This window comes from Copadichromis virginalis, linkage group LG18 (genome assembly GCF_057382275.1).
Source record: "Copadichromis virginalis isolate Kocher_CV1m ecotype Utaka linkage group LG18, C_Virginalis_male_GT1.1, whole genome shotgun sequence".
Taxonomy (NCBI): Eukaryota; Metazoa; Chordata; class Actinopteri; order Cichliformes; family Cichlidae; genus Copadichromis; species Copadichromis virginalis.
Genome location: NC_140635.1, coordinates 31,673,697 through 31,698,733, shown reverse-complemented (window position 1 = coordinate 31,698,733; position 25,037 = coordinate 31,673,697). Strand labels below are relative to the sequence as shown.

The window sequence follows — 25,037 nt, the reverse complement described above, 5'->3', positions numbered from 1 at the left end:
ATTATACCAGAGTCCTAGGAGGAAGCTGCACAACTGGGAAACTGGCTTGTTGCGCGGAGCTGCCATCTAGTGGTGAAACTATCACTTGTTGTTTTGTGTACCGCTAGCTGATGAGCCATGAAGTAAAACAAGCTGAATTTAATTTGAAACGCATGATGACGTCAAACTTAACAGGGCACTGAAATAAAAAGTCTTTCTAGAAATGTTTACATCTAGATAGCCGGCAGTCATCGCTGCTGCACGGACTGCTTAAATCCAGACTGCTGTGGAGCAGGGCTGCTTTAGCAGCCAGCCAAGATGGACACCGCTGAGGAAGGTAGCTAATGCCCAAACTTGATTACCTTAGCGCTAAATGGTAAAGTCATTCATGCTGACTTTGCATGTGACCTAACCGGCCCTCAACTGTTGTTGGTAGCAACGACCACGACTCCGTTGTCTTAAACTTCAGCAAAGGTTCTCCAGAAGTAGAGAAACCGCTAGCCAATTAGCGTTAGCCAGCCAGCTAGCTGGCATTAGCTTACACCCTATAAGCTGTCATGTCTATGTGGAACCAGAAATCCTAGAACGCATTACATGGGCACTGGATAGTGGTTACAACGTAGAAATTGTAGAGGGAGTCCAATTCACAGTGAAGCCACACGCAAAATTATCTAATTATGAGTTAACCTTTAATAAGTTGAGCCATTGAAACCGTTATGGGAGCGTACCGAACAGTATGACATGATAAGCTAGCGGTACGTTGGTAAGGTCGGCAGGTTAGCGCATTTAGGCTACCATTTGACAAGGCTCATTCACAACTTTGCGAGTTCAACTAAAGAGAAATTGTTATTATGACGAATGCTCTCGACATACTCCAAAAGCCTGCATTTTATAGTATATTTGGACTTCCAGAAAACAAGCCCATTATATTTTCCCTGAGCGAGAATGAAATTGTTTTTAGCCACTAGCATATATCTGAAGGATATACCATAAATATATATAGCTAAGGGTGGTATCCTAACTCGTGTCATGCTCCTACTTCTTGGGCTAATTATAGTCATTTTATTTTTGTCATGCAGTGACACTGATAATCCAAGGATTTACAGTTTGCCCTAGTCTGACCTATACTGTTACAGTCACTTTAAATACGAATCCAATGCACAGACTCAGTCCTGACACATGTACACTGTTAGCGTTTTGTATTACGGCTCACATGTGTTTATTAGCGTGGCTCAGTATATGTTTGGTGGGGTGTTTTGTTTTTTTTTTTTTTTGTTTTTTTTTTTTTTTTTTGTTTGTTTTTGCTTGTTTAAAAAAAAAAAAAAAAAGCACTGCCAGACTGTCTTTAGCTATGCAGATTCTTATCACTGTGTGCCTTTTGTACAGCCGATATCTGCCGGGTATGTCGGTCAGAGGGGACCCAGGACAAGCCCCTTTACCACCCTTGTGTTTGCACCGGCAGCATCAAGTTCATCCATCAGGAATGGTATGCGAGTGAGCAAGATGTTCATGTAAAAACTTTATGGTTTTCTCTTTTCGCTTGCTTTTCATGGCTTGCAGGTTTTGGTTTTTGGTCACATGGAAGTGCACGTGGTTGTGCAGTCCACAGAAATTACTAGATGTGAATTTCCAATTACATTTGCAAACAGTTGGATTTATCCTGCAGACCTTGTCTTTTTTGGAGGGGGGCAGTCTCACTGTGATGCTGTAAGATCTGCCTTTCATGTGGATGTTGCTTTGGTCATCTATTTAAAAATAAATAAATCTAGAGCTGCCTCTTTCAAAAGGGGTAATTTGCCCTGCCATACTGCAACCGTTTTTCAAGAATGCTTTAAAAGTATGGGGGGAAAAAAAGGTTTCAGTGTGTTGACTCGGTCTCAGAATTCCCCAGATCGCAATCTTACCAAGGTTAATTAATGTAGGATTTGCTGGAAAAACAAATGTGATCCACAGAGGACCCACCTTGCTTAAGGACTTAAGGATGTGTGCTAACATCTTGTTCCTTGATACCCCTGGACATGTTCAGAGACTACTGAGGAAGATTCTTGTGCAATTCTCTGTGAGACATGGGTAAATTCACTGTTTCATTTTGTTTTCACAGCTTACTGCAGTGGCTGAAACACAGTAGAAAAGAATACTGTGAATTATGCAAACACAGGTTTGCATTTACACCAAGTAAGTTGTTTTTATCAAATCATTCAATGTCTTAAGACTGCATTCATTTGTTGTTAGTGCCTTCAAATGCCCAGTTATTATCTGACAATTTATTTCTGTATTGCTCTTCTCATCAGTCTATTCTCCAGACATGCCATCTCGCCTGCCTGTGCAGGACATCTTTGCAGGGCTGGTCACCAGTATTGGAACAGCCATCAGATACTGGTTCCACTACACACTGGTGGCCTTTGCCTGGCTAGGTGTGGTACCGCTCACAGCATGTAAGCCACATCTTGGAATTGCAACTAACGATTACTTTCATTATTTGTCAGTATATTTAAATAATAATTTTACTCTAAACATAAGAGGATTTAAAAAATTTATTAAGCTTTCCATTACCTGAACATGTCCTAACACACTTCCCAGTGTTTGCATATGAAACCACAGTATCAAATGTGAAACAAAGATTTGGGGAAATTTTATGTTTTAAGTGGAGGTAAAACATTTGAATTGGTTAATTGACTAAACGTACAACCAGTAAAAAAAAAAAAAAGATGCTTGAAAACAAATAGTTCTGTGGACCCAAAGGGGCTAATGTTTGACTAGCATAAATAAATCACATGTGCTCTAATTAGATGTTTCAGTTCAGCACAGCGTGAAATGTAACACCATAAATGTACAAATTTGAAGCAGTTTGGTTTTAGTTATAAACTAGTTGAGAAGTGATCGCCATGTTGGGGGTTTTGTGTGTGGGGCTTTTTTTTGTTTTGTTTTGTTTTTTAATTTATTTATTTTTGTCCCCGTCAATTTTGCTTTCATTCTGTGTTTCCCAACAGGTCGTATCTACAAGTGTTTATTTACCGGCTCTGTGAGCTCTCTCCTTACCCTGCCATTAGATATGCTTTCAACGTAAGTGTCTGCTTTTGGTTTTGTGCCTCCTCTCTCACAAAGTCAAGCTGCGTTTGTTCTGTCGTGTACTTTGCTTTCTTTATGGCTTGCACAGTGTTGCTGTTTAAATCAGTGCGTCCCAACGCTTTTTATTTATTTTGTGTTCTTCTCATGTTCCTCACAGCCCTATCAGAAGAATGCATGGCATGTTTCACATTTCGTCATTTGGATTAGTTTGACCTGAATGTTGTTCATAAAACGTACCCTTTTCTTTTATTTCTCCTCTGTCTCTCAATCAAGCTGAACTACTGTCACTAGCAACTCTGAATAACCCAGAGATCATGGGAAACTATAAATTTCTGTTCCAGAAAGACTGTTACTTCTGAGTTTATCTCAGACTCCTTCCCTCCCACTGCACCAGAACCAGCTGATTTACACTTTATTTCTTTTCCTCATTCATAAAGTCGCTCTTTAAATGCAGGCTGCTGACAGTCTGTTAAAATTCAAAGATTCAGTCGTTAAATGATGTCAACAACATTTTTAAGGTGCAGATTCTGAACCCCAATATATTTTCCACTAAATCCCCTAAATCAGTCTCAGTTGGTCCAAGCGCCATCACAAGCCAAAATAGGATTTTGGCACAAGCCAAAATAGGATTTTGGTTTGTGATGACCTCTTCGTGGGCGCTGACATTTTCTCTGCTTTGTAGCGTGCATGCTAATTAGCTCTGCTGTGTGGTGCAGTGCTGCTCTTTTCCTCTCTGTTCACAGTGCTGCATCTTTGCTTGTTTTCAAACTTGTGTGTAATTTTCATCCTCCAAATGTGTCCATCTACATGTCCATGAACAGACAGCAAATGTGGAACTGGTTTTGTCCAATGCAAACATTCTGCTCTGCAGTCCTCCAAAATCCCAACAACACAATATCTCGTCAGTGACTGTCAAATGTTTCTTTGTAATGGTTGCAAAATCTCATTAGTGGCAGAAATAGTGTTACTTAAATAATCTGAATGTTTTTTGAAAATTGATGCCATGTCTCCTTCTCACAGGCAAAACCTGCTTGCTGACTGCCTCCAAGGCTGTTTTGTGGTCACATGCACACTATGTGCCTTCATCAGCCTGGTGTGGCTCAGAGAGCAGATTGTGCATGGAGGCGCTCCTCAGTGGTTAGAGCAAAATCAACCCCCACTGGTTCCTAATCAGCCCAACGGCCCTGCACCAGCTAATCAGGTGAGTTTTGTTTGTTTTTGTTTTAATTTATTTTTTCATCCTCTTTAAATCGGAGCAAGAGTGGGGCTGATAAAGACTTCCTAAATTCTGTTAGCTTCCTGCTACAGTTTACCATTACTCTGACATGGTTGGCATAGCAACAGACTCATATCTGTAAAAGTTTGCTAGTTAACGCTCAAAACAGTTTCTAGTTAAAATCATACATTTTATAATCTCTGACAGCAGCAGACAGATTTGGCCAGAGGTGTTGTGTTTTCGGGTTGTACATGTGTCTCATTCTAACACAGTAGCCCGTTAATGATGTTCAAAGCTCCCTGTGAATATTTAATGTGATAACGATGGAGTGATGAATTACATTTTGCATCCCAAACATTAGTGGTCACATCTGGACAATGTGGATATAAACTCCATAGTGACCCCAAGACAGGAGTTTGATTAAAATACTTTCTGTTTTTCAAATACTGAGCTTACATAAGCACAAAATTACTTTATTAACTTTTAGCAGGTTTTATTAATGAACTGTCATGTCTTTCATTATATTCACAGGGTGTGGGCGGTAACGCTGCAGCCAATGCTCAGGATCCTGCAGATGCTGAAGCTGCCCAGAATCCTGCAGAGCTTGGTCCAGATGGGCTGGCGCCTGCTAACGTGCATGTAGCTGGCAACCATGATGAGGCAGAACTGGATGATGATGAGGACGATGATGATGATGATGATGATGATGATGAAGGGGAGGATGATAACGAGGAAGAAGAGGATGATGAAGGGAGGGATGAAGATGCTGCCGATGCCAATGATGGAGGACAAGGTAGGCGAGCATTTTTCGGAACGTTATCTTTAATGTGTTTGTTTTAAACACTTGCTGTTCTGCTGTGGCACCGTTACTATTTCTTGACAGATGAGTGGTTCTGGACGTTTGTGGCTTTGAATCAGTAATGTTTGAAAAGCCTTCAGCACGACGTGTACTAAGTCTTACAAAGTCTTTGGAAGGCCTTTGGGTTTGGGTTATTTTTTTTGTTTTATTGTTGTTGTTTTTTGTAAGCTCTTATCTAAATAAATGGAGAGAGCCTCAGTATTGATTTTTGTGGTCACAGGGACATAAAAGCCGCAGGCTAGATCTAATAAAACCAGCTTTAGATATTTGTCTTTGCCCTAAAGCTTCAAAATGGGTTTCTGTTTTGTTTTTTCTTTGCAGGTTATACTTCTGATACAGATCCTCACAGCTTCAGTAACCACTAAATCGAGGGTGTCAGCAAATTCAGCCTCTCTGCACTGAATAAATGCAAAGCTAATTTGCATTAGAGTTACAGTAAACTAGGAAAGTTTTAAAAAATGTATTTGTTTACATGTTAACTACAATGGGGACTTGATGTGCCAACCTCTACTGCACATGTGTGTCAGAGAAACAACATGATTGGCTGTTTCCTTTTTCAGCTGCATGTTTGCTCTTTGAGGACAAGTCGGCACTTTTACTACTTCTCCAGCTGAATTCTGTTCAGTATCCTGAGTGCCTCGTAGCCACCTTTTTATCTTCATCATATTTTTAATACATGATGTGTCTGGACTACCTTTACTACACATGATGATGCACACTGGAGGGGTTTCCAAAAGCGTCTGGGTATGACTTTAAAGATAAAGTCCAGCCCTTCAGTACTATGTACTTGTGTAATAAGGGAAGGAAGAGGGTTCACTGCTGCTGTTGTTGTTTCTTAGTGTTTGTCTGGTCTGTGTTCTCCTTTGCAGAAGATTTGAACTGGAATGCACTGGAGTGGGACCGTGCAGCAGAGGAGCTGACCTGGGAGAGGGTTGTAATCTATTTTTCTTCTCTTTTCTGCTCCGTAAAGCCACGTGACTGAAACTACACCTGTTAAGGGCTGTTTTAGATTATTATTGATATATATATATATATATATATATATATATATATATATATATATATATATATATATATATATATATATATATATATATATATATATATATATATATATATATATATATATATATATATATATATATATATATATATATATATAAAAAAAAACACCCAGCACGCCCCTGCAGGCGGTTTATCCTTCAAGCTCGGGTCCTCTACCAGAGGCCTGGGAGCTTGAGGGTCCTGCGCAGTATCTTAGCTGTTCCCAGGACTGCGCTCTTCTGGACAGAGATCTCCGATGTTGTTCCCGGGATCTGCTGGAGCCACTCGCCTAGCTTGGGAGTCACCGCACCTAGTGCTCCGATTACCACGGGGACCACCGTTACCTTCACCCTCCACATCCTCTCGAGCTCTTCTCTGAGCCCTTGGTATTTCTCCAGCTTCTCGTGTTCCTTCTTCCTGATATTGCTGTCATTCGGAACCGCTACATCGATCACTACGGCCGTCTTCTTCTGTTTGTCTACCACCACTATGTCCGGTTGGTTAGCCACCACCATTTTGTCCGTCTGTATCTGGAAGTCCCACAGGATCTTAGCTCGGTCATTCTCCACCACCCTTGGGGGCATCTCCCATTTTGACCTCGGGACTTCTAGGTTATACTCGGCGCAGATGTTCCTGTACACTATGCCGGCCACTTGGTTATGGCGTTCCATGTATGCCTTGCCTGCTAGCATCTTGCACCCTGCTGTTATGTGCTGGATTGTCTCTGCGGCATCTTTACACAGCCTGCACCTGGGGTCTTGCCTGGTGTGATAGACCCCAGCCTCTATGGATCTTGTACTCAGAGCTTGTTCTTGTGCTGCCATGATTAGTGCCTCTGTGCTGTCTTTCAGTCCAGCTTTGTCCAGCCACTGGTAGGATTTCTGGATATCAGCCACCTCCTCTATCTGCCGGTGGTACATACCGTGCAGGGGCCTGTCCTTCCATGATGGTTCCTCGTCTCCCTCCTCTTTCTTGGGTTTCTGCTGCCTGAGGTATTCACTGAGCACTCGGTCAGTTGGGGCCATCTTCCCAATGTATTCTTGGATGTTCCTTGTCTCATCCTGGACTGTGGTGCTGACACTCACCAGTCCCCGGCCCCCTTCCTTCCGCTTAGCGTACAGCCTCAGGGTGCTGGACTTGGGGTGAAACCCTCCATGCTCGTTGCACCCTATATATATATATATATATATATATATATATATATATATATATATATATATATATATATGGGGTGCAACGATACGCAAAATTCACGGTTCGGTTCAATACTTTGGTGTCACGGTTCGATATTTTTTCGATACAAAAAAATGTTCATGCCTTTTTTAATTTGTCATTTATTAAAATTATAAATATATATATTTTAACTCAAAAGTACAGTTTTTAAATTTAACCCTAACCCTTGTGCGCGTTTTTTATTTTGACAGCGAATGCGCACCTGCGGACCACTTATGTGCAGCCCTGGTTATTTAGCTCGTCATATTGCAGCCACAGAAATTCTTTTGTCCATGAAACCATAAAGCTGCACTTTCTTTTTGCCTTATAGTCTGATTTGTCATAACTTCTCCGTTTTGTGGTAAGCTTTTTTTTGGCTGTCACTTCTTCACCCTGACCTGTCTTATCCTGCTGCTTTTACACACGCACTCACATAAGCTCAGCGATTCTCTGCGCAATCAACCTCTCACATGTTTAAGCTTGCTGCGGGAGATTTCACTTGTCATGTTTGCATAGTAAGCTAACGATTAATAAGACGATGTCAGAGGAATTGGTGCACAAATTATCATCACTCACAGATCAGTGCTGTCGCTCTCTATACACAGTTCGCACGATTGCAAAGTGAAAGCAAAAAAACAAGCGCAAATTCAAACGCGATTTCAATATGTCACATATTGACAGTGGCTCACCGATGCCAATGACAAAATTACCCAGCTACAAGAATGCAAAAAGCATTGACATATATTTTTCCTTCCTACAATAGCCCGACGGGCAGGGAAGAGATGGATTTTGGTAGCCCGACTGAAAAAATCGCTAGCACCGGGACGTCGGGCTAGCGACTTTGCGAGCCCTGTATCTGTTTGAGGAATCACTCATCTTTGGAAAAGAGTTTATTACAGAGAAATGTCTCTTTCCAAAATAAAAGCTATACTATCCGCTTCTTCTGGGCTATATTCTCAGCAGCATATTAAACAGCTGTCTAAATGACTCGGCTAAAGTTAGTAGCATGCTTGCTTGTCTGCTTCCACTTGTCTTTGCACTAGGATGATGTCGGCATAAATGTGCAGTCATATTCGTTGTGTTCCCACTAGTGCTTTCAGGTTAATCTCGTTGAAATGACCTTAACGCCACAACACGGCAAGTCTCCGTTAACGAGCTACCGCCGATCGCCCCGTGCATGGGGCTAGACGGCCAACACGTTAACGAGCTAACTGTGCTAACACACTAGTTCCCACCCATGTAATTGAGCATTGCATGGCACATCCAACACACTGTTTTACTTTAGTCCATGACTCGCTTACCTTCAGGGTCATACGTCACATGAAAACCAAAATAATTCCAAACACCAGATCTGAATGAGGGTGGGGGAGGTCCATGTTGCAAGGAGAGCTTAACTTCTGTCTGGCTAGCTTGCCCTGCTCTCTTTCTTCTGAGGATGCTGTCTGTGTTGAGCGCTCAGTGGATCTGCGCTCAACAGTGCAGCCTAGGCGGAGTAGTCGAACGCAGATTCACTGAGCGCTCAACACAGACAGCATCGTCAGAAGGAAAGTTGATAAAATAAATTACAAATTTTGTATTGTTCGATACATATGCGTACCGAACCGAAAGCACTGTATCGAACGGTTCAATATCGATACGAATATCGTTGCACCCCTAATAAATATAGACACACACACACACACACACACACACACACACACACACACACACACACACACACACACGTATGTATATATATGATTTTTATTTTTTTTAAATTTATTTTATTTTTTTTAATTAGCCGGAGTTTAGGGGTGCTGCAATACTCGTATCAATATTGAACCATTCGATACAGTGCTTTTGGTTTGGTACGCATATGTATCGAACAATACAAAAAATTTTATTTATTTTATCAACTTTTCTTCTGACGATGCTGTCTGTGTTGAGCGCTCAGTGGATCTGTGTTCGACTACTCCGCCTCAGCTGCACTGTCGAGTACAGATTCACTGAGGGCAGCGCAAGCTAGCAAGACATAAATTAAGCTCGTTGCAACATGGCAACTGCCTCAACGCTACCCGAAATTGAACCTCCCCCACCCTCATTCAGATCCGGCGTTTGGAACTATTTTGGTTTTCATGTGAAGCATGATGCTGATGGTAAGCGTGTCATGGACAAAAGTAAAAGAGTATGTCGGATGTGCCACGCAATGCTCAATTACATTGGTGGGAACTAGTGCGTTAGCGCAGTTAGCTCGTTAACGTGGTGACGCCACCCAGCCCCCACCATGGAGATTTGCCGCGGTATGGCGTTAGTGTCATTTTAACGAGATTAACGCTGACAGCACTAGTGGGAATGCAATGAATATGACTGCGCATTTACGCTGACATCATCCTAGTGCAAGTGGAAGCAGACAAAAACAACAAGCACGCATGCTACAAACTTTACCCGAGTCATTTAGACAGCCGTTAGCACGTGATTCTCCTTATGGGGACCTGATATGTTTAATATGCTGCTGAGAATATAGCCCAGAAGAAGCGTTATAGTATAGCTTTTATTTTGGAAAGAGCCATTTCTCTGTAATAAACTCTCTTTTCCAAAGATGAGTGATTTCTCGATCTGATAGATTTATTTTTTATTACTTTGTTGTTTCAGCAAGATTAAATTTACAAACTGTACTTTTGAGTTAAAATATATATTTATAAATTTAATAAATGACAAATTAAAAAGGTATGAACATTGTTTTGTATTGAAAAAAATATCGAACCGTGACACCAAAGTATCGAACCGAACCGTGAATTTTGTGTATCGTTGCACCCCTACCTGAATGTGTTAAATGGTGACTCTAACGAGTACTTTGTACTATGTTCTAGATGCTGGGGCTGGATGGTTCCCTAGTTTTCTTGGTAATTCTACATCTTTCTTTCATATTTACATTTCTGACACTATTTTATGCACTGTTTAAAATGTTCTCTGCCAAAATTAGTCATTCAGTGTAGATTGATGATTGATTCATTGTTTGTTTTTCAAACCACTTTAAAGCCTTTAAAATCACTAAAAATAATACAGAATAATGCGTAGCCACCTGATCTTGTTGGAAGGTGTTCAGGATGATGGAGCTGACTTGATCTGTAGCAGTTGCTTTTAAAAGTTTGAAATAATAGTTTAACTGAATTTCAAAATAAACCTTTTCATAAAGTGAAAGCTGGAGTTCTGTTGTGTGTCCTCTATAGGAACATGTGTTTTGGGTGGTGTCTCTCAACACACTCTTCATTCTGGTCTTTGGTGAGTCCCAGTATGTTTGAGTAATGTGATTATGATGAGTACATTATGAGAGAGTCATGGGTTCACTTCTAATACACCCTCTGTATATCTCTCTAGCATTTTGCCCATATCACATTGGTCACTTCTCAGTGGTTGGACTTGGTTTTGAAGACTATGTAAGTGCTTAGGACACACGTGTACACTTAGAACACTGTACTGTACCATGAGTTTGACCTACACTAATGGAATTTCTTGTGTTTGGTTGTAGCTCAAAGCCTCACACTTTCACGGCCTTATCACCACCATACTGGGGTACATCCTCCTGGCTGGAGTCCTTATTGTCTGCCATGTATCCTTGACCTAATACAAGTATTTGAATCTTACACACTAAGAGTGTAGTTGATTTATCACTTGGTAATGTTTGCTACAAGGACAATTTGTCCAGTTTTTATTAAATATTTTTGCTATAAGTTCTTAACTTATCCACTTATTTAAATCCTCATCAAATGTATTGTCCTATAACATGAATATAATCTAACTTCTACATACTATAGGGTAACTACAAATCCTGATGAACGTCGTATATTTTTGGATATATGCGACCTAAAATGTCACAAAATGGGGAGGTGGGGGGGGGGTATTATTTAGCTACAGTAGGACTTCTGTGAATATCAGGAGAGGTTTTTGGTCTTAAGGCCATCTTTTAAGCACAGTCCTAAAAAAACCTTAAGAGAAACTATTGATCATCTTTAGCTTGAAGCTGTTTGTATCTCAGATGAGGCTTTGTTTCATAGTGCTGATTAAGAAGTGCAGGTTGTCAAACTTTCTGTGAGTCCTTAACTGCCCCTCTTTTAGGCCCTGGCTTCATTAGTGAAGTTCCAGAGGTCCAGACGCCTGCTGGGTGTCTGCTACATTGTTGTCAAGGTAAAATAGAGCGCTGCAGCACTCTGTGTTGGTTTTTGTTTTCTGTTTGTCTAAATAGCAAAGCTTTCAGCTGAAACAATAATTAGTGAAATTATGATTACTTGTAAACGGAAGCTAAATTGCAAGTGTTTTCTATGTTGCAGGTGTCCCTACTGGTTGCCATGGAGATAGGCTTGTTCCCACTTATTTGCGGCTGGTGGCTCGACATTTGTTCACTGGTAAGACAAACATGCAGAGTTAGCTCAGCTCATCCTGTTGATACAGTCGCATGCTGGCTTTTAATGACTAGCCAAACACACTGATTGCATCACAATGACGGCATGTGCAGCAACTTGATCAAGAAGGAAAAACAATGTTAAATTGTGAAATGCTCAGAATGCTACAATTCCTAAAAACTGCTTTATAGCTGGTCACATTTTAAACACCTTTGTCTTCATCTATTGAAGGAGATGTTTGATGCCACTCTGAAGGACAGGGAGCAGAGCTTTGACTCTGCTCCTGGCACCACCATGTTCCTCCACTGGCTGGTCGGTATGGTCTACGTCTTCTACTTTGCCTCCTTCATCCTTTTGCTCAGAGAGGCAAGTGGATTGTTACGGACAGTGACATGGAAAACTCTCAAACAATGTTTTCTGAAAAAATTAGAGATTTCCCTCATGCTGTGTGCAGGTGCTCCGGCCAGGTGTGCTGTGGTTCTTGAGGAACCTGAACGATCCAGACTTTAACCCAGTCCAAGAGATGATCCACCTGCCCATCTATAGACACCTGCGGAGGTTCATACTCTCTGTGGTCAGTCAAACATTCTCCAGTTTACATTTAACCTGAAGCGTGACTGAACACCAACCAATCGCAGCAGATGGCCCCGCCCCTCCTGAGCCTGGTTCTGCTGGAGGTTTCTTCCTGTTAAAAGGGAGTTTTTCCTTCCCACTGTTGCCAAAGTGCTTGCTTATAGCGGGTCATATGATTCTTGGGTTTTTCTCTGTATTATTGTAGGGTCTGCTTTATAATATAAAGCGCCTTGAGGCGACTGTTGTGATTTGGCGCTATTTAAATTGAATTGAACAATAATCAGATTTACATTTAGTCTCTGAAAAAAGAAGAAATGTGTATGAGCGCATATACAAGCATAGGAATGGCTAGATATTTGCTGTAGGGAAATGAAAACAAAGTGCTTTGTACATTTTTTTTTTTTTTAAAGTTTTTGAGATTTCTGCCTCCCTGCCATCTTAATACTGTGAAGTTGAGTGGACTCTTGTTTGTTGGACAATATGTTATTTTAACATCACCCCTCTGAACACACAGATTACATGGAAAAATAGCCAACATCAGAGGTGTTATTTTTAACCCATGTCTATTCTGTCAGTTGACATTGTACTTATCAGAAGCAACTCTGTCTCTCTCCATCTGTTTTTGAATATTCACTTTTCTTTACTGCCACAGCTCTGATGCACACACAGATGCATTCAGTTCAGCTCTTTAGATCAATTTCAGCCCAATTCCTGTCAGACTAATTCATTCAAGTTAGCAGATTGTTTCTTTTCTCAGTGCTTTGAGCAAATTAAATTTGGATTTATTTCCGTTGCATTTATGGAAATAAATATTCTCTTGATCTGCACAAATAAACCAGCCATTCAAAGTTTTCAAACTTTTCAGGGTTTAGGAAGTGTAGCAATTTTAAAAAAAAAAAACCCCCAAAAAAAACCAAAAAAAAAAAAAAAACGATACAAGGTTGATTCCACTATTTCACATACAGGTTTATTCCAGAAAAGCATAACTAATGCAGCGATGAAGCTGTGGCATACTTCTTGGCTTTACCTCAAAGAGGATAATCTTTTTACTGAGATGACGCAGACCGGGCATTGCTTACTACAGCATCATATTAATTCTAATGACACTTTTAATGAACGTGTATAGACACATACACCTGGTTATGACACACAACATGACTTCATTTATAGAGAGCTGCTCTTCTTTTACTGTTAGCACACATCAACTTGTTAAAATATTAGGAAAGTGTGTGGCGTAGCAGGCACTTAGTTATCGGAGCACATTTTGTAAGCTGCTAATGTCGTGTAAACATGTCAGGCAGTGTTGTACATGGTAGTCCTGACATTTTTCTCTGTGTAGGAATTGTACAAATTAGTAAGAGACTCACAGGAACTGAGATTCAGAGTTTGACATTATTTTTGAGTTTAAAGTGTAGTCTGTTGAATGCCTGACTTTTAAATCTGTTTACTGTATCCATTAATCTCAACACTCCTAATGTTTGGTTGAACTGACCCGGCAATCAAACTGTCATAAGATGTTTTCTCATAAGACATTTGTACACACTTGAATGCCCTTTTTTCTTTCTTTTTTTTCTTTTTTCTTCTTTTTTTTTGTTAAATGATCCATCATCCATTCTGAAATTTGATGATTTAATGCTGTTGTTGACTTACATATGTATATCTGTGTGTGTGCACATTTTCAGGTGGTGTTTGGCTCCATTGTTCTCCTGATGCTTTGGCTTCCTATAAGAATCATCAAGCTGCTGTTCCCAAACTTTCTTCCCTACAATGTCATGCTTTATAGGTACAGAGTAAACATTTGAAATTCTGAAAACTATTGATGACCCCAAACTGCAGAGTTTACGTTTGGGTTTTTTTTTGTTTTTTTTGTTTTTTTTCCTAAGTCACTGTAAAAAGACCCCTGGGTGCTACTTGCAGTCAGTCAACAATGTTCTGTTCTGCATACCAAATATTCTAACAGCTAAATGTTATTACAATAACGCTTTTGATCTGATAAATGTCATTGTTTTAAATGTCTGTGAAGGTTCTCAGTCATCCAGGTCATCGTTTAAAATGTACTGTGATGACTGTAGTCTAATCATAATGGATACGATAATGAGTCGGTCTGAATTGAGGAGCAGTGTCTAGTTTTCATGTTATGTTAGACGTCTGTGATGAAAACTGTAGAGTTTAGTTATAACTGCAGTTCCTATTTTGATTAACTATATTAAAGAAACCGTATAATCCAGTTACATTTTCAAGAACATGATTTGGGATCTAGCGCTTGACATAATTTAAAATACACATTATCTTTGTCTTTAAAGCACTTAAACTGTGGAAATGGGAAATCTGTAGAAAATGAACTGCTCAAAGGTCGTGATGTGTACATTGTGACGTGAAACGAGTTTGGTTTGTGTTCTTCCTCTGCAGTGACGCCCCGGTCAGTGAGCTGTCGTTGGAGCTGCTGCTGCTTCAGGTGGTTCTGCCAGCACTGTTGGAGCAGGGCCACACTCGCCAGTGGCTCAAGCGCCTCATCCACGCCTGGACATTCACAGCTGGATATGTGCTGTAGGCTGGAGATGCACACACTCGCACACACTGCCAATTTAAATCTGAAGCATTTAAGCACCAATTTGACTTTTTATGATGACCTTTGGCTGTGGTAATTTGGAGAAATGAAACAACGAGACGTACAAAGAGACCACGGTGTGTGTTAGTTTTTGTCTTCAGTCTCATACACTGTAATAAAAGACTGCATTTGCTCAAATGGCTCTCCCACAGTGATCTTCACTCCTACCTGCTGGGAGACCATGAAGAAGATGACAACCAACAAAATAACCATCCTGGTCGCGTTAACAACAACCGGATCCCGGGCCTCGGGGAAGGGCTTCACGCTGCCCATCAGGCCATTCTGCAGCAGGGTGGCCCCGTTGGTTTCCAGCCATACCACCGGCCCATCAACTTCCCCATGAAGGTGGGTGCTCATCTCAAGAGTCCTGTCACTTTTGAAGCCTCTGCTCATATTGAATGTTAACCGTTTTGTGTTTCCTCTTGTTCAGATCATTCTGTTGGTTGTCTTCATGTGTGTCACACTGTTATTAGCAAGTCTGATCTGCCTCACACTGCCAGGTAAGATGCAAGCAGGCAAATTATCTCGTGTACATCAGCGGTCCCCAACCTCTTTTACGCCACGGACCAGTTTATGCCCAACAATATTTTCATGGACCGGCCTTTAAGGTGTCGCGGATAAATACAACAAAATAAAACTAGTACCGTTACCGAAAAAAAGGTTTATTCATAACACACGTGAGAAGACCCAGGAAAACAGAGTAAACGATAACAAAATAACGCTGAAAACAGATTTAAAAACCCTGAAAACTATACATTTCACACCTGAGCCTCAACTCCCGCGGCCCGGTACCAAACGACTCGCGTACCGGTCCGAGGCCCGGTGGTTGGGGACCGCTGGTGTACATGATGTCTCCTGGCCCTAGCTTTCAGCTAGTCGTTTTTTTTTTTTTTGTTTTTGTTTTTCCCCCCCTCCACCTTCTCCTCCTTCTCTCTCAGTGTTCGTGGGTCGTTGGTTGATGTCCTTTTGGATGGGCAGCGCCATGGTTCATGAGCTGTACACAGCAGCCAGCGGTCTATACGTCTGCTGGCTGTCCATTCGAGCTGCCACGGTGTTGCTGTCTTGGATGCCACAGGGACGGACAGTCATCATGCTCAAAGTCCACGAGTGGACGCTCATGGTAATGTGGATTTCTGTCCCACCGACTGCAAATATATCATTTCTCAGCTGTTCTGTGGCAAGTTGTATTCTGATTTATGGATTGGGTGTGATGTCCTGATGGGAACAGATCCTTAAGACGGTGGTGGTAGCCCTGCTGTTAGCTGCGGTAATTCCTCTGCTGTTGGGTCTGCTGTTTGAGCTGGTCATTGTTGCTCCTCTCAGAGTGCCACTAGTCCAGACGCCTCTCTTCTACCCCTGGCAGGTAGGAACACTTACCTAAGAAAATGTGAATAAATTTCTAAATGGTGAACTAAATTGTTACTTCTTGGATTTAGTTACTGCATTATTTTTATTCTTCTCAACCATTTTATTTTCTTGTTAATGCTGCTTGTGATGTTAAATGAATTGATCTAATCACAGCAACAAATCAACACCTTGTGTCCGTTTTGAGGATGTTGGCATGTCAACATTAGAAGCATTCATGTGATGATATTTTGCGATGGTGTCTTTGTGTCCTGGTTATGTACTGACTCTTTGTGTGACAGGACTGGGCGTTGGGTGTGCTTCATGCTAAAATCATCGCTGCTATAACACTGATGGGCCCTCAATGGTGGCTTAAAACCGTTATTGAGCAGGTCAGTCTTGCATTCTTCAAAGTTGCAGTCAAAATAACGAATAAACACTTAAACAATGCAGATGAGAAATGTGCAAAAATGTCAGTATCATCAAACTGATAAAATCCTGTTTTCCCACACTGGAATGAAGGAACTAATCTCCCTCTCTCCCTCCTTCCTTCCTGCAGGTGTATGCTAACGGCATCAGAAATATTGACCTCCATTTCATTGTGCGTAGGCTGGCTGCCCCAGTCATCTGTGTGTTGCTGCTATGTCTCTGTTTGCCCTACACAGTCTCTAAAGGTGTTACACCACTGTTAGGTATGTTGCTTGAAATGTCTGTCTTTCAGGGATGTATGGATATTCTTGTACCTTAGTGTACACAACAAAGATCACTGTTTAGTGTTTAGAGGACTGATTTCTGGTGTATTCATGTTTCTGGTAAAGTTTTCCTTCTGTAATTGGAATAGGAGATGGCCTAATGGGGGGGGGGGGGAAATTATACCCCCTCTCTAAGATTTTAATATCAATTGTGTTGGGAGACTGCAAGATGGTGTGTGTGGTGAGAATCTACTACACAAATGTGTTCAAAGGAAGTGGTTCATGATGAATAAAGTGTGAAACTCAGTGAATTGAAGAAAGTAAACAGGAGCATTGCATTGAGAATGAGGTGACACAGGAAAAGGCTTATAGTGAGTTATGTCAAGCTGGACACTAAGGAAAGAGAAAAGCACTTGCATCGACTGGCTAGTCAAAGGGAGCAAGCTAGATTGATCAAGCAGCAGGTCAGGATAATTCGGGATGCAGATGGAAAGAGTACAAAGAGAGGGAGACCAAAACCACTGGAGGGTTTATTTAAAAAAAAAAACAAACACCACACAATCTTGGAGAATGAGAGGAACCCTGAAGAATGGAGACTTGTCCTGATTTTTTTTTTTTTTTTTTTTTTTTTTTTTTTCCCAAGAACAAGGCTGATGTGCACAACTGTAGTAACTAAAGAGGAATCAAGTTGATAAGCCACACTGTGAGGCTGTGGGAAAGAGATGCTGAAGCTGGGTTAAGAAGCAGGAGTTCAATTCAATTTTATTTATATAGCGCCAAATCACAACATAAGTCGCTTCATAGATACAGAGAAAAACCCAACAATCATATGACCCCCTATGAGCAAGCACTTTGGCAACAGTGGGAAGGAAAAACTCCCTTTTAACAGGAAGAAACCTCCGGCAGAACCAGGCTCAGGGAGGGGCGGCCATCTGCTGCGACCGGTTGGGGTGAGAGAAGGAAGACAGGATAAAAGACATGCTGTGGAAGTATGGCTTCATGCTGAGAAAGAGCATTACAGGTGTGGTGTTTGCTTTGAAAGGGGGACTGGCTAGTCGACTGGGCGATCGTGGCTCAAGAGTTGGGAGTTCGCCTTGTAATCGGAAGGTTGCCGGTTCGAGCCCCAGCTTGGACAGTCTCGGTCATTGTGTCCTTGGGCAAGACACTTCACCCGTTGCCTACTGGTGGTGGTCAGAGGGCCCGGTGGCGCCAGTGTCCGGCAGCCTCGCCTCTGTCAGTGCGCCCCAGGGTGGCTGTGGCTACAATGTAGCTGCCATCACCAGTGTGTGAATGTGTGTGTGAATGGGTGGATGACTGGATATGTAAAGCGGTTTGGGGTCCTTAGGGACTAGTAAAGCGCTATATAAATACAGGCCATTTACCATTTGAAAGTGTTGCTGGAGAAGTACAGAGAAGGTCAGAAGTTACACTGTGTCTTTGTGCATTCAGAGAAAGCATACGATAAGGTGCCAAGAGAGGAACTGTGGGAGTGCCTCAGGGTGGTGCAGTACATGAGGACAGCAATTCAGTGGTAGATTTGAGGGACTATTTTTGCAGACAACATTGCGATCTGTACTGAGAGTAGGGAACAGGTGGAGGGAGAGAGGTACAAAATGCATAGAAGGTGAAAATGTGAAGGTAGAAGATTTCAGAATAACTGAAGTCAATACAAAGCAATGGACGGTGCAGAACACTGCAGGCAGGGTGGAGAGGGTGCAGACGAATGTGAGGGGTGATTTGTGACAGAAGGATGGCAGGAAGAGTGAAAGGGAGACCTGCTGTAACAGGGGGTGTCAAACTCCAGGCCTCGAGAGCCGGTGTCCTGCAGGTTTTAGATATCACCCTGGGTCAACACACCTGAATCAAATGATTAGTTCATTACCTGGTTTCTGGAGAACTTCAAGACATGTTGAGGAGGTCATTTAGCCATTTAAATCAGATGTGTTGGATCAAGGACACATCTAAAACCTGAAGGACACCGGCCCTTGAGGCCTGTAGTTTCCCCACACCTGTACTAGACGAAGGAATACAAGAAGAACTCATAAGTGTCATAGATGTAGTTAAGGATTCCTCCTTAACTACAGAGGGTTGGTGTGACAGATGAGGATGCTGGGTAGATGGAAGCAGAGTGGGGGCTTCTAAAGGGAATAGCCAAAACCTTTACAGTCAGTCTGTGCAGTACAGATGAACAGGTTTCTTTTTTTATGTTTACATTATGTGGTATTTCTTATAATTCTCTGTAATACAAGAAAATGAACTTATGGCCAAATTGTGTAACTTAATTATTATTTTATGATTATTAGTAATGAACTGTCATTTTCCCTAGATATAATAGCATTTGAGATATCAGTGATCCATAAAGTAGACCTATTATACTCATTCTTGGACTCCGCTAGAGTAGCTTTAGATGATTCACAGTTCAAGATGTACTCAGAAGTTAAAGGTCATCAGAGGGACAGCTTTAGTGTAGCCCCTCAGTTCATCCTCTAGTCTAAAATGAGCCCTTCTAACTCTTCTTTCTTTAAGGCCTCTGCCTATTACTTTTGCTGATACTGAAGATTTAGAGCAGACTGAGACTCTGCAACTTTGAGAATGAAAATAAATGTTGTTGGTTGTTGATTAAATTAGAAACTGATCAAAATTCAGGCACAGAGGCCAGGGTACCGGCAGAGCCTCACTAATTTAGACAGGGTGCATTTAAAATCTGCTTTTTATGCAAAGCCTATTAAAAGGTAGCTGTGGTTTAAACAGGGATTTCTGATGTTCACACAGACAACACATGCATTTAAACAACCTGTCAATTAAGAATTCCCAGTCCTCTCCTGGGAATAAACTGTTAGCTGTTCTCTAAGCAGCTGATTGGTTTAGTCTTTCCTCAATGTTTACTCTTGACAAATGTTAAGTGACTTGCTCTCTGGCACTTACCTCACCCTCTCTGTTATAGCCCATCAATTCCTGAAGACGACCCAAACAGCAGCTCCTGTTTCACTGCTTGTTCTCTCTCTCTCTGTATGTAGGAGTACAGCCAGAGATGCAGACACTTGTGGAGAGGAGAATCTATCCGTTCCTGCTCATGGTCTTCATCCTATTGGCCATCCTGTCGTTTCAGATACGACAGTTCAAACGCCTCTACGAACACATCAAAAATGACAAGTGAGTAGTGGTGATACTTTTTTTTTTTTTTTATATATATATTTTTTTTATTTTATTATATAAACTGGGGGGGGGCTCTGTGTTCTAGTAGGATTCAGAGAAAATCCAGTAGCGGAACCTTGGTGTGGAAACACGATTCCATTTATGTTTGTCAAATATTGACAGGAAAAAGGTTTGGTCAGGGTCATGTTTGAATTCATTGATGCGTATTCACGCTCTGATCAGTAAAGCTGATCAGTAATTCTGAAGGAGAGAGTAGGGAGGTATGAGCGACACAGAAGTTTATTTTCCAAGAAGACAACTTTTAAGGCCTCAGTTACATTGGCTTGGAGACTGGTTACCACTGGTAACCATAGCAACCACTGTTTACTACAGAAAAATGAACATTGGCAAGTGGTCGTGGGACATTGCTTGCTGTCGTTAGATGAAATCTGTCTCACAGGACTGCACATAAAACCTCCCTGTGATCGCTTTTGTTGTGAGCAGATTTCCGCTGTTCTGCATGCCACCTGTCTGCAAACAGTCTTACACGAACCACAAATGGAGGCCGTTGGTCTTCAAGTCAAACCTTTTACTTTAAAGTCGCCATGAAAAAAATATATTTTTATAGTGGTTCATTTTTTTTTTTTTATTTTGCCTAAAATATTTCAACATAAAATTAAACAGTGTAAAATGTCTGCACGGCTTCCAGGGTTGTCCCTACTAGCGTGTTAGTGCAGTTGTAGCTCTGCAGTGGGAATACGAGGAAAGATCTTAGCTAGTCAGTGGTGTGCCCTTCCATGCTGCTCTTTAAATTGTTTGCAGAGCTAACAAATAAGCTAACTGTTTCCATCCCTCCTGCAGGTACCTGGTTGGACAGCGACTGGTGAACTATGAACGTAAGGCGGGCAGGAGCATGTCCTCCTACAGCACCTCCTCATAGACTGAACCGTGCTGTGGGATCGGTGGAGCATACTCACACTAGCCCATCACCAGTAGCCACCATCAACGTATTGTGATGAAACCTCTTTTGTTTTCTTCCTGCTCGGCTGTCTGCTTCAAACGCAGACTGAAACTCGTCAACTGTCCATCCTGGTAAACGTTCATGTCCAACGCAGCTGAAGTTTTCATTTGTATTTCACTTGTTTTTAAAAGGCTTTGTGTTGAAGTCAGATTTTTTTACCTCAGACTGTGCTTCCCTTTGAGTGAATGTTGTAAAGTAGTGTCTGGGTCACTTTGTTTAGACCTGTACATAACCACAACAAGAATCCCTCTCTGTTCCTGTGTGCATCAACAAGTTTTCCTCACCTCCCTTTATCAGAATGAAGTAGTCAGTGATGAGGAGAGACATGAATGACGTAGCAATGTGATTGTATTTTTTTTTTCCTTTTTTTAGTGGTTTTTATTAGATGTGTGCGTTCATATATTTTTAGTCTTGTATATTTCTTGAGTGAGCTGGTAGATGACCCTTTGAGAATTAGAAAAAATGAAAATTGCATTTCTTTATGGCCACACTCACCAAGGACGGGCTCCTGTGGTTTGTTTGTTTTTGGAGGCATGGGCCTGTAAGTTTGGAGATCAGTCTGGTTTTTAAAATGAAGCAAATTCACCTTCTACAAAGGAGAGGGTCTAAACCTGAGAATAGAAAAGTCACAGCACAGAACAAATGAGTTTTCAGGTCTCTCCATTAAATTTTAAAGGTTTTTCACACCCAAACAGCACGGGAGCACAGCAGGTGGTTGAGATAATTTCTGCAAATGCCTCCATCGATGAGCAGAGGATAACACACAGGCAAACTGTTTACACTATGGCTGCCACCGGCTGCTTTGCAAGTGACGTGACTGCATTTCTTTATGCTAAATCCCTGGACTGGGCTTTTTTACATTTACAGACCCTGCAGTCTGATTGGAAAAGGTTTCAGCAGAGAAAGTGGGACATAACTGGAGGCAAAATGTTCTTCCCAGTTTAATTTGGACTGACTGTTGTTTTTTTGTTTTGTTTTTTTTAATGTTTGTTTGTTTTTAGTACATCACTCTTAGAGGGACTTAGAGATGACAGAGCTGGCAGTGCTGCTAATCAGCTACTCACACTAACCTGAAAATCAGCTGTATAAAATAAGAAACATGACTAATGAACTGAACTGGAAAACTCAAGCACCCCTCACACAGAGCCAGCTTGTGTCGGTGCTTTATTTACTTCCTGATTTACTTGCTCTGATTAATCATGTAATTATTGTGACTTGCTAAGCTCAGTCAGGTCAAGACGTAGCGCATCAAATCAATTTAGTTACAAGTAACACCCTAATGCTGGCTTCACATTAAACTTTTGTCTATATTTGTAGGGTAGATGGAAATGGGCTCGTTGCGTTGTCTGATGTGTTTCGTGTCTCCACTGAGAGACGGGCGCAGCTTGCCCAACTGACTGTCACTGCAGGACCTGCAAAGCAGGAATTGCTGATGGTGTATCCATAGATTCTTAGGGGTTTTTTGTTTTTTTTTTTTGGTTTTTTTTTGGGGGGGGGGTTTGCCCCATCACTGCAGTGTCCCTACAATTGTGCTCCTGTTGGTTAGTGTGCTCCTGTTGGTTAGTGTACCGCGGAGTGAGACAATTGGTTAAGGACAGTGTCGTTTGTTTACGGAAAAGTCTTCACAGCACAACTGAGGGTGTAGGGTACCAAATCTTTTAGGTTACTGAGACGAGCTTTGATGGAGCTGAGAGTTTTCTGCATCCCTGATTTAAAATGAGTTAACAAAGTAGTTTTTAGCTTAGCTGCTACTAAATATTATTAGGATTTCCAGGTGTTACTGTTGCATAGTTAACATTAAGTAGAGCAGTTTGTGGTGAAGTAAAAGAGGGGTTTGGGTTTTGTTTTTTGTTTTGTTTTTTTTGTTTGTTTTTTTTCCCTGGAACATGATAAATATGCTAGCTTCTCTGGCAGAAGAGGAGAGAACAAATGAGCTGAAACTGACCCACATTCACGTCTTCACCTGCTCACAGGTCCTTAAGGTGATTTTCAGAGGAAGAAACGGATTATTCTCTGCACTCTCATGTAAGAAATTCACTGTTAATTGAAAATAAGCCTTGAATAGCAGGAAGCTGGAAGAAGGTGGCTCGTCCTCGATTATGTAACACTAACATTCACCTGTGGTTGTTCTTGTGTCCTGCATACTTAGCATTGGCATGCATGAAATGAGCAGACTGTATCTGTAAACCAGCATAAGTACTGCAAAGAAACTGTCTTAAATAGAAATGAGAAGTTTGAATGACACCTGCATGATGCTGATTTTTGTATCTGTGAAACTAGTTTGCAATTTTACAATTTTAAGGAGTAGTTGAACATTCTTTGATGGGCTGGTTTCATGAGAACATTGATACCACAGTAAAGTCAGAGAGTAGTGAAACTGTTAGCTTTAAGTCAAATTGCAACAGATGCCACCCACTGCACCTGTAGTTAATGACTGATTAATAAATTAATTGTACAATTTTTCAGTTTCACAAACTGGAACAAGTCACAAAAATGACTTTTATGAAAAAGCCAACATGTTCCATGTAATCTCCTTGGATTTTCTTAGATCACTATACGTGTTGACTAAGTGCAGTGACGTCTGAAGATTGTAGGAGGTATTCTCATGTAACATGTGGCCTAAATGTGAAGAATCGTTTCCCCAGAGTCACATTTCACTTTCTACAAATAGCTATACTCACTGTGCATGTGGAAAAGTCATTGTCTGAGATTTGTCCTCCCACTGTCTTACTTGTGTGACCACATTGTTTGCTATGCTGCCCAGCATTTCTCCTTTCACATGACAGAGTTGTGATGTGTCCTATGTGTAGATCCAGAATGAAAGCAGACAATTGGGTTTTAGAAAAGATTTATTTTCACTGAGTGAAACGAGCTCCGGCTATTTTCTGAATCATTTTTGTTACTAATGAGAACATAAAACAAATTTTATTTTAAGCGACTTGATTTGGTAACTAATTTTTTATGCAAATGTTTTAATGTTTTGCACCTTGTACCACACTTTGCAATCATTTCAGAATCCACTGTAACACAGTCATGCTAGCTCCATTTATTTTAGCCCCAATGAGACTGAAATGTGTCCGTATCTAACTGGCTGTATACAGTGGCTTTTACTTAAATCATAGGTTTTCCCTAACACACATTAGTGTAATGAGTACAAACTGCTTTTCTGTCGATTGTGAATGACATCAACTTTAGTGCTTCTTTAGCTGTAGTCCTACTGCTGTGTGGAGTGCTCAACTTATATAAATATATGATGCTATAAAGTGACCTTTTTAGTCTTTGAACTGAGCTGGACACTTTGAATTTTAGTGTTGAATTTTTAGAAGAAATTATTTCTATTTTTATATGTGGAAAAAGGCAGTGGCATGTACTGTAACATAAAGATGTATACTTAAAGCTCTGATTGTTGGTTCAGTCATATGAAACATAATAAATGCTTGAAAAGATTCCTCAAGATTGCTGTTTGTTCAAGTTGTGGCCAATGTCTCCTTTAAACAAATGTTTAGTCTGGGACCCAAGCTACATGTGAAGTCCTTAAAGACACTTAACCTCTTTTTCCAATAGGTGTTAAACTTGTCGCACTGCCAACAGGCCCAGACAGGCCGGGATGTGTTTGAGTTCTAGAGATCACAGGGGTCAAGGGGTGAATCTGATACCTAACAGGTGTCTTCACCCGTCGCAGATGGAAGAGTTACTGTACACTTTCTTGGAGAACAGTAGGAGTGATTTCCTGAAGGGTTCTTTATGGCAGTGAGCTCTGCTGCCTCAGTAGTGTAGAGTGGGAGAGATGGGTTGTCCATGATGGAGAGCAGTTTGTTCAGTGACCTCCTGCCCCTCAAAGACTTGAACGCATCCAAATTCTGACCAATGATGGTTTCAGCCTTGGGAAACAGGAGACAGCTGAAG

At 41.2% G+C, this 25,037-nt stretch overlaps 1 protein-coding gene across 2 annotated transcripts; it reads left to right on the top strand.

Annotated features, from left to right (window-relative positions):
- Positions 1-24: 24 nt before the first annotated feature.
- Positions 25-24,585, top strand: LOC146688312 (E3 ubiquitin-protein ligase MARCHF6-like). 2 transcript variants are annotated; one of them, XM_085438217.1, is made up of 26 exons: positions 25-316; positions 1,366-1,465; positions 2,081-2,154; positions 2,271-2,414; positions 2,970-3,042; positions 4,069-4,249; positions 4,796-5,057; positions 5,993-6,054; positions 10,229-10,261; positions 10,589-10,640; positions 10,737-10,795; positions 10,888-10,968; positions 11,475-11,543; positions 11,687-11,761; positions 11,990-12,124; positions 12,213-12,332; positions 14,014-14,114; positions 14,741-14,878; positions 15,092-15,284; positions 15,370-15,439; positions 15,878-16,059; positions 16,168-16,302; positions 16,586-16,675; positions 16,843-16,975; positions 19,993-20,128; positions 20,972-24,585. In XM_085438217.1, the coding sequence occupies exons 1-26, from the start codon at positions 298-300 to the stop codon at positions 21,048-21,050; spliced, it is 2,796 nt and encodes a 931-aa protein (XP_085294343.1). In that variant the 5' UTR covers positions 25-297; the 3' UTR covers positions 21,051-24,585. The 2 variants fall into 2 exon arrangements, with proteins under 2 accessions (XP_085294343.1, XP_085294344.1); XM_085438218.1 differs by lacking the exon at positions 10,229-10,261.
- The last annotated feature ends 452 nt before the right edge of the window (positions 24,586-25,037 follow it).

Bases quoted from the DNA above. Each gene is read 5' to 3' on its own strand.
- LOC146688312 (XM_085438217.1), top strand. The intron at 10,262-10,588 runs GTAATTCTACAT...TGTCCTCTATAG, and splicing joins ATGGTTCCCTAGTTTTCTTG to GAACATGTGTTTTGGGTGGT. The intron at 16,060-16,167 runs GTAATGTGGATT...TGATGGGAACAG, and splicing joins TCCACGAGTGGACGCTCATG to ATCCTTAAGACGGTGGTGGT.